Source organism: Panulirus ornatus, chromosome 48 (assembly GCF_036320965.1).
Source record: "Panulirus ornatus isolate Po-2019 chromosome 48, ASM3632096v1, whole genome shotgun sequence".
NCBI lineage: Eukaryota > Metazoa > Arthropoda > Malacostraca > Decapoda > Palinuridae > Panulirus > Panulirus ornatus.
Genome location: NC_092271.1, coordinates 29,838,536 through 29,848,988, shown reverse-complemented (window position 1 = coordinate 29,848,988; position 10,453 = coordinate 29,838,536). Strand labels below are relative to the sequence as shown.

The 10,453-nt window shown below is 47.1% G+C and overlaps 1 protein-coding gene across 1 annotated transcript in view; it reads left to right on the top strand.

The window, feature by feature from the left end:
* The first annotated feature begins 8,439 nt into the window (after positions 1-8,439).
* The window catches only part of LOC139764000 (calcitonin gene-related peptide type 1 receptor-like), a 167,102-nt gene continuing 165,088 nt past the window's right edge, over positions 8,440-10,453 (top strand). The window contains exon 1 of the mRNA XM_071690472.1: positions 8,440-8,943. Within this exon, the coding sequence (XP_071546573.1) occupies positions 8,925-8,943 (19 nt within the window). The 5' untranslated portion in view covers positions 8,440-8,924. The remainder of the gene's footprint in view (positions 8,944-10,453) is intronic.

Genomic DNA, 10,453 nt, shown 5'->3' with positions numbered 1-10,453 from the left:
GTAGGGATCACGTATCTTGACGGTAGGGATCACGTATCTTGACGGTAGGGATCACGTATCTTGACGGTAGGGATCACGTATCTTGACGGTAGGGATCACGTATCTTGACGGTAGGGATCACGTATCTTGACGGTAGGGATCACGTATCTTGACGGTAGGGATCACGTATCTTGACGGTAGGGATCACGTATCTTGACGGTAGGGATCACGTATCTTGACGGTAGGGATCACGTATCTTGACGGTAGGGATCACGTATCTTGACGGTAGGGATCACGTATCTTGACGGTAGGGATCACGTACTGTCATCATGGATGACCTGACTGTCCTGACCAGGAGGAGGAGGAGCGTTCTGCTGGGTGAGTGGCTGATGATGATGACTGTTATGATGGTAATGAGCGTCATGTTGGTGATGATATGGCAGGGCAGGAGGCCAGGTCTTCAGATAAGATTAGCTGTACCTGGTAGAGCAGGAAAAGATCACAGCCACAAACTGGTTTTAGATGCGGATACGAAGACACAATTTTCACTGCAAAATTTGTTCACACATTTTATCAATGATTTTTTCGTTTTCGTATTTACATGATCGGCAAGCAGCGACCATGTGTTCACTTTCGAAATGAGTTTACAAGGGTTTTGCCCCTCCTCCCCCACCCCCAACCCTTCACCCCACATGAGCCTAAATAGACACACAGAGATTGGATACACAATCCGGGGAGGAGAGGGGAGGTGGGGGGGTGGGGGGGGGTGAATGGCACTTTCCATCGCGTGGTGTGAGAGCGAATTGATTACTTGGAAGCAGATGGATGGAGATAAACAAGACGAGCAGCAGCGACAGTGGAGGGGAATGAGAGAGGAAGGTGTGAACCCTACACTATCCCACCTTCACATCCACACACGCTCACGCCCACATGCCGCCATTCCGCCCACACATCATGCTGTCCACAGACTATGCCGCCCACACACCATGCTGCCCACAGACTATGCCGCCCACACACCATGCCTTCCACCAACAATGCCACCCATGCATCATGCCGCCCATACAACATGCCACCAACACTCACGCTGCCCACACGTCTTTCTGCCCACATATCACACCGCCCACACAGAAGTAAATTGCTAGTTTAGAGATATCTGATCAAAGTAAAGGATTCCCAGGGAAGATAGTCCGAGTGTAATGAAGCTGCCTCTGAGTCCTGGGTGTAGTGAGGCTGTCCCTGGGTCCTGGGTGTAGTGAGGCTGCCCCTGGGTCCTGGGTGTAGTGAGGCTGCCCCTGGGTCCTGGGTGTAGTGAGGCTGTCCCTGGGTCTGGGTGTAGTGAGGCTGTCCCTGGGTCCTGGGTGTAGTGAGGCTGCCCCTGGGTCCTGGGTGTAGTGAGGCTGCCCCTGGGTCCTGGGTGTAGTGAGGCTGTCCCTGGGTCCTGGGTGTAGTGAGGCTGCCCCTGGGTCCTGGGTGTAGTGAGGCTGCCCCTGGGTCCTGGGTGTAGTGAGGCTGCCCCTGGGTCCTAGGTGTAGTGAGGCTGTCCCTGGGTCCTGGGTGTAGTGAGGCTGCCCCTGGGTCCCGGGTGTAGTGAGGCTGTCCCTGGGTCCTGGGTGTAGTGAGGCTGTCCCTGGGTCCTGGGTGTAGTGAGGCTGTCACTGGGTCCTGAGTGTAGTGAGGCTGTCCCTGGGTCCTAGGTGTAGTGAGGCTGCCCCTGGGTCCTGGGTGTAATGAGGCTGTCCCTGGGTCCTGGGTGTAATGAGGCTGTCCCTGGGTCCTGGGTGTAATGAGGCTGTCCCTGGGTCCTGGGTGTAGTGAGGCTGCCCCTGGGTCCTGGGTGTAGTGAGGCTGCCCCTGGGTAATGGGTGTAGGGAGGCTGCCCCTGAGTCCTGGGTGTAGTGAGCTATCAACATGATGGACAACACCAGTGATCCACACCACGCTACACTCCCCCACACAGTCGCCCACGCCTTGCTATGAACAGACCATAAGTACATGACATCAACCGTCCAATTACCACTCACACCACATATGTAAATACTTCCCATGTTGGTGAAAAAAAGAGAAACCAATTTGAAAATGCAATTTAATTTGAGAGCGGAGTTCCACAAGGCCATCATCCCCAGCGGAGGTAGTTTAGCCTTAACACGGGCTTGTAATGCCAGGCTGCCCCATCCACATCTGACGTTATGCCTCCGTGAACGCTGCAGTAATTTACCTTAACGATCCCATACAAAGATGTTTATGGCACCGTTTGTGAAGGTATTTTACCCACGGCTGATGATCAGGTACATAATTTGGATATATATATATATATATATATATATATATATATATATATATATATATATATATATATATATATATATATATATATATATATATATATCTTATTTATCATACTTAATTACCGCTTCCCGTGCCAGCGAGGTAGTGCCAGGAAACAGACGAAGAAACACCCATCCACTCATATACACACATATATATATACAAGCTAATACACGTACATATACATAAATATACATATACATATCAACATGTACACATAAACATACATATACATACACATACATAGCCATATATATATATATATATATATATATATATATATATATATATATATATATATATATATATATATATATATATATATTTTTTTTTTTTTATACTAATCGCCATTTCCCGCATTAGTGAGGTAGCGTTAAGAACAGAGGATGAGGACTGGGCCTCTGGTTGTTTTAGACCTGCATGGGTGTGTGTGTGTGTGTGTGTGTGTGTGTGTGTGTAATCTCGCTGAAAATCCGTTTGAAGGTAATACGATGGGCAGGAGGTAGGATGGGAGGGAAGGAAAGCAGGAGAAAACGTTTGTGTGGATGATGAAGGTGAGGTAACGAACAATGCTGCCCTCCCAACGCCTCTCGTTGACTTTCATAACAAAGATGAATATTATCTTTGGTGGTCAGGGCCAAGTCTTAAGCCAGAAAGACCCTACATCTCTCTCTCTCTCTCTCTCTCTCTCTCTCTCTCTCTCTCTCTCTCTCTCTCTCTCTCTCTCTCTCTCTCTCTCTCTCTCTCTCTCTCTCTCTCTCTCTCTCTCTCTCTCTCTCTCTCGTTGTACTCGTCTGTGCAGGAGCTGTTATATAGCCAGAGTGGATCATGAAAGCTGTACTGGAGAACAGTTAGAGTTGTATGGAAATGTTACTTCCATTTGGTGAGAAGGTTTATGTCTTTTATCAATGATGTGTCATTTGTTCGTCATGTATGCTGAAGGTCACATCATGTTATTTCATAAGGAATCACATCAAAGTCAGATGGTTCACAATAATAAGAGTTATCATCACATATCCTGCGACCTAACCTGCCTGAGCCTCTGGCACCACCTGCCATCGTATATAGAGTTACAAATGAATGTGAACCCGGATGACACGTGACTATTACTTGGAATTTCCTCTGACAAAATCATATTTCCCTCCCTAGCACATATTTCCCTCCCTAGCACATATTTCCCTCCCTAGCATAAACATCGGTCCCTAACATGGTGGCGCATCACTAAGACGTCGCTTCAGTTTAATCCAACAGTGACCTGTATTGTGATATGTTTACTTCAAAGGTCAGCATCACATTTACCTGCTATTACATAGCGCTGGTATCTGCTGCCTCCCGTGCTCTGCTGCCTCCTGGGTTCTGCTGCCTCCCGCGCTCTGCTGCCACTCCTACCTTTGTACCCAATAGAAAACTGAGAACTTTTCTATACAAGAATATACATGTGGCATGTCACTTTATGTGTGTACATATATATATATATATATATATATATATATATATATATATATATATATATATATATATATATATATATATATATATATATATATATATATATATATATATATATGTGTGTGTGTGTGTGTGTGTGTGTGTGTGTGTGTGTGTGGAGAGAGAGAGAGAGAGCCAGCGGGTCTGGGTGTTTATAGTGAAGGTTCAAGTTGCTTGTTCGTGTGGCAGAGGTGACCCAGCTCAGTGTACTCGGATGATTACAGACACAAATGTTCCCCGTCCGTGGTGAGAGCACGAGCCGCGTCAGGCCGTAAGTTCCCCGTCCGTGGTGAGAGCACGAGCCGCGTCAGGCCGTAAGTTCCCCGTCCGTGGTGAGAGCACGAGCCGCGTCAGGCCGTAAGTTCCCCGTCCGTGATGAGCGCACGAGCGTGGCGGTAACTTGTACAGCAGCACAAATACCGACCGACTTGTTATCAATATGCAGATCGACGTCTTGTGTGGACACTTTTGCATCTCAGTTGATTACATGCATATCATAGTCGTTGGAACTGCACGTAGCATCCTGGAGTGGCATCCTGGGGCCGGCCATCGCTCAGGGTGGATGCGGCGGAGGTAGCAAGACTCCTGAAGGAGGGCGGATCACACTCACAGGCTGGCGAGGACACGAGACACTGCGGCTGAGAGCTCACTGCGGAGCGCGTCTAGCTGTGTTGACAACAGGTTAGGAGGAAACCTGTTGCTGCAGCAGATGTGCGAACGTGTCGTGACGTGGGTCTTGCTGGATGCGCACGTCCAGCGATGAGCGCAGATGGCTGGTGATCAGACAGAAGGTTATGGGTAATATACACCTGAATGTTATGAGGAATGGAAATGGTGGGAAGGATCGGTACCGAAATAAATACTGAAGAAGTAGAGAGACATGGCCCTCAGCACGTCATCCCTGTACAGACATGTTCCGACGTTCATGTCACACAGCAACATCCTGCCACTCCCACCCACATCCACGAGAACCCACACGTGGTCATCAGACATATATGTCTCCCAGATCTTGATTGTCATATGTTTCCAAGGAGTCCAACAATAAACAAAACTCCAGTAGACGTCTTTTTCTAAGACATGAGCACCTAAAAATCTTGTATATATACTTTACATACATATACACATACATACATATCATGTCGCTATTACACAGTAATGATGTCACACATTAGTTCATCATTTACGACGTGGCCTAGTTGATGACAGGCACAGACACAGGCAGCACAAGTTATCACTTAAATAGCTAATTAGATTCATCAAGTTACTTACCATCCCACTGGCTCCAGCTGAGACGAGACATTACAGGTACGCGTAAAAGATGAGTGTATTTAACAACACAGCGATAGATGGATAATAAACAAGCTACAAAGATGGCCCATGTTTTACGTACAAAAACATACACACATTACAGACTGGGTCAGCTCACGCATGAATAGAGAGTACAATAATACATAAGGTGACTTACAGAACCAAATTGAGAGCCACAGGCATCTTCAGCATGATCATCAGCTCCGTCTTCCTCCGCAACTACTACTAACCAAGTCTCCTCATCTCCCTCGCTCTACGAGCCTCCCTCGCTCTACGTGCCTCCCTCGCTCTACGTGCACCCCATGTTCCCTGTGGCACCCCGCCTGTACCTGCTGGTGTCACTGTGCCCAAAAGGTGTTAGAAATCTCTGCTGGTGATCTGCAGCAAACAACTTACAGTCTCTGTCTGGTGATAAACAGGTTATCTGTCTGGGACTGATATATCTCGGTGGAGGTGTGCCAGCAACATCCATAGCCGGGCGCCTTCAAGGGCGTCCCGTGGGGCGCGGACCGTGGCACATCGCTCATTAGTCTATATATGACGCCCTCTCTCTCCCTCTCTCTCTCTCTCCCTCAGCCGCTGTCTACTTCATATATGTTCATGTCAGGAACTCTGTGTGGGGAGGGGTCTCGTATGTGTAGTGTATTCATATCTCACACAAACATCAGGATGGTAGGTCTGACAGATCTTATATTACATCATTATCATTGTTTGTTGATTGAATCAACATGTCAACTCTGTGTACGTATGCGTAAGTGGTGAATATTAATTACTGTGTTTTGTGGTCTTCGTAGAGCAATCGAGAGTTTTGTGCATCATACATCTTACTGTATAAAAGTTATACATAAGGTTTATACAAGGTGCGTGCGTACCAGTGTCTGCTGGTAATGATTATTTAAAGTTGGATTAGTCAGCTTTATTTTCGTTCCGCCTTATCTGTACAAGAGCGGATGATGAGAATGTGTGTATATGTATGTATGTATGTATGTATGTGACCTGAACTTATTTGACTAAAAAATTAATTCTTGTAAGTGTCAGAGTAAACGAGGAGTTCCCTCGTGTCAGAAGTGTATATATACATCCGGCTAACATTATAACTAACCTTCATGATATCATAATCACTCGTAACGTGAAGAATATTAACATGTCTGTCTCTCCACCAGTGACACGGAGGCAGGTAACGAAAGGGTCGTGTGCGTGTGTGGGGGCGGGGGGGGACAAATACCCCCCCCCCTACCCACGGGGATAATTAATGTGAACAGTGGACGCTCGTCCATCATGTGTGAGGTTTCCCTCGTGTATCACCCTCATTCTTCCGACACAAGACGGTACATAAGTCAGTGTTATCTCTGCAAGGAAATTATTCAAGAAACATCTCTCTGATGCCCTCCACTCTTTCCCTGGTGCCCTCCACTGTTTCGTAAAAGGAAAGATCTAGTAACGGCTAAAGTATATTAGGAATGCCGGTGATGGTCACATAGAGTAGGGCGAAGCAGGAATATAAGGGTGAAGCGAATGTTGTTTTCTGTCATGTTTCTCTTTCTGTATACATAAACATGACACTACTTAACATTTAGTCATTACGTTTGATCCCTCCCTAACGTTCTATCATATAAATCCCGTCAAGTGACGCCGGGATATAGACCACATTATTCACTCCCAGACGAACAGGAAAGGCGCCTCCCTGCTGAACCCCGTCAGGGCCAGGGTCCAGGAGCCATGATGACAGCAGCCTCTCCCATGTGTTCGTCCTGACCCTCTGGGATATACAACAGTGGTGGTGACCCTCACTGGCTCTACTGGGATGTCGACAGTGATCGGGGCTGCTGCTGCTGCTGCTCCTCCTCCTCCTCCTCCTCCTGCTACGTTGCCGCTCCTCCTTCTCCTGCTACGTTTCTGCACCTCCTCCTCCTGCAACGTTGCTGCTCCTGCTCCTCCTCCTGCTACGTTATTGCTGCTCCTCCTCCTGCTACGTTGCTGCTTCTCTTTCTCCTGCTACGTTGCTGCTGCTCCTCCTCCTGTTGCGTTGGTGCTCCTCCTACTACGCTGCTCCTACTACGTTGTTGTTGTTGCTGCTGCTGCTGGTTGAAAAAGATGCTGCTGACGAGGGTGCACATTGGTGCCTTGGTCAGGGGTGAGTGACAGTGATGCCGGCCGTACAGGCAAATAGGCACTAATAAAAGTTTCCATCATAAGGAAATATGATCAGTAAAACATGCATATGCGGCAAGCAACAAGGTCAGCAGACTGCGAGATGCTGTCATTGCTTGACTGATCCTAGACTAAGGTGCTATTGACGCTTTGTCCTGACCGGAGATGATAATCAGATCAGAACATTATGTTCGAGACTGTGAAAAAACATCGCCTTTTAGGGATACTCCTAAACTTTCTGCAAGAAATGGTACAATAATTTGATAACAATATATCTAAAATTCTAAACTTGTATTGACTTTTTGATGAACCAACTTTGTGACCACTTATGTAATAATCATCTGCGGCCGAACTATATGTGAACTCCGTCTTCCTTTTTGCGCTGCCACTCACAGGATGAACGAGGGGTGCACGACATAGTAGTCGCTGATTTCGACACAAACTGAATCAAGAGTGATGGTGATAGCGAGGCTACAGTAACACCGCGTGAGGCAGTGTGAAGTACACAAGTAAAGGCCTGGATGGTAGTGGGTTCCTGGGGTACGATCATACCCACCACTAGCTGTTCTGCTCGAGTGTTGGACACTCTTCCTCTGGTGAAGGATCGCCTTGGGCTGGAGGACACCCCTTGAGCCCTCTTGAAGCTCAGGGTCACAAACAAGTGAGACTTAGACTCGTGTCATGAAAGATAGAATTAATCATCAATAACTCATGCGACTGTAAGTGGGGAGGTATGTGGCTTACCTCACACCTCGCCCTACACGACCCAGAGCCTGCATGCGGCCCTCAACCGTCTTCATGTTCTTACTTTTGAAAGGAAGTTGATTAATGAATGAAGCCCCGTACATTCCAGTGACGTCACTTTTCCTTAGGACAACAGGGAATTTCGAACTATGAGATAAAACACAATCAAGGAATGGGTCCCTTTAACTAGATTAAAGGTTGACGTCGCTTTAGTAAAAGACAGAGACACTGAATTCGATGGATTATGGCTTTTGATTCCGGTTTAATCACCTTATTGTAGGGACATGCTCACGTCCCCAAGATGCGTGCTGGCGCCAGGGGTCTCTGCTTGAACCTCTTGTCACAAAATTCAGTTTATGTGACATGGAGCAAGTGGCACTTCTCACTGGCAACGCTTGCACCCGAGCCAAGTAGTGGCCAGTGCCAGGCAGCGTGTTGGGGCTCAGTCACCCTCCAGCCGTCAAAGAGGAGGGACGTGTCACCAGCATCCGGAAGCACCAAGTGCACGGGGGACCCAGCCAGTTGTGCAATGTGTACGCATCTACGTCTTAAACTGTTAACTATTAATGAGTATGCATGAGAGTTATGCTACCCACATGAAGAACTTTATCATCAGCAACTTAAATCGAGCAATAACAACCGAGTCCAACTGAAAACTTTTAAGTACTGGCACCCCAGAGACGGGCACCAGTGAGGTGTGGCAGAAGCCGGAGGAACAAGTGAATCAAGCTATCTGCCAGCATTACCGCACACTTATATATCACCAGCCATTACGTAAGGGAACATGTGTGAGAGTCACCATATCTGACGGACACGATAACCTGGGAGCCAGTAACCCTGACCATCTCCATTTACGAGGTGAAGACACTTTGACTTGGACGTTAGTCTCGTCCTCGGTGGACAAGTTGGGTTCCACAGCAAGAGCAACTATGGAAGGCAATGAGACAGGTGAGCCGATTCTCTTGTTACTGTTAGAAAAGTGTGGAGTCTTCTCTGGGACAAGTTTGGGGCAAAGTTCTCTTATTTCATTTTGGACTTTGCCAATGATAAGTTACTGACGCATGAATATGTGTGTGGAAATGATGTAATTGCTTTGGAATTCATCTTGTAAACATTATATTAGATGGTACGTTTCTGTCGACATAATTTTCGTTTGGTAGGTTTAGAGAATGATGAAAGACGGGAAGATTCACACGACACAAAGTTTTCCAGCCAAATTACGAGAAAAAACCAGCCAGATAGTTGGATGTAGTGGTGGAAGTTACCCCAGGGGCATAGGGGTCAGTCAGCCGGGTATTAGCAGTTCTGACGCCAGTGACAACCGCCGCTGACAACCAACACTCTCATGATCAGTAGAAGCAAGCGTCCACACCTGACACGTCACACATCGTCTTCAGTCTCCTGTCGTTAAGCGATAAGCTTAGCGGGCAACGCTAATCTCATCGTCCATACCGTGTGAGGCCAGCAGGCCTGGGTATGATGTCATGTACCTGCTACTGTGCCTCTCCTGCTGGTGGAGGATCTCGTACGCTCGTGTAGTGAGATACTGACGAACGTCTGGCCTGCCGGCCTCCCTCCTCGTTACAGCCACTCTCGGTGGACCTTACAACCACAGGGGCCAGGTCTCATGAACCAGTGAAGGTGCCATGACACCAGTGAGGCTGACGGAGGTGGACGAAGCGACGATCAAGAGTGCTAGGTCACGAACATCTGATATCGTCTAGATGAAAAAAAAAAAAGTTGATATCAATGTAAATTTGATAAGAAAATAAGCATTGACTTTTCTGAGCTGCAGTCTAATATAAAATATTTACCAGATACAGGTCTTAAAAAGTACAAATCATTACGTCATACTTTATAAGAGGACACGGAAGCCAAGCGTCTGTAAGCTTCATCGTACCTCAGAGAAGCCACACAACGACCGCGCATCTTTATAATCATCAACTAAATTCATATTTTGTAGATATTCACTGGAGACCCTACAGTCATGAAGACAGTTTACAAAGTGTCAGAAATTAATTCATTTTCCGTGTTTCGCTGCGGACGGGCAGGAGAACTGCCCCCAGGGATCAGACTGACGGCCTAGTGAAGGAAGGAGGAACGTAAATCAATATATCTATTGTAAGAAGCAGGAGCCTCGCCAGCAGGCAATGTCAGAGAGAATGTCTATCCACGTTCACATCATCATCATCATCTGCTGAAGAAACATTTGTTTTATCTGAGATAAATCTGTTGACGACATGGACAAAACTTCCTTCCCGCAACACCTTCTGTCTTGAGTCACATTAAGAAACCTTTCTGAACCAAGTTTGCTTAACCCTAGACCAGTGTGGGTCCTGCCTGAAGGTACGCAGGCCGTGACCTGCCCGCCACACACCACATCTTACTCTCCCACACGAGCGTCAGCCTCCACAACATGATCATTCTAAGAACAGAAAAGTGGTAGACTTTAGAATAT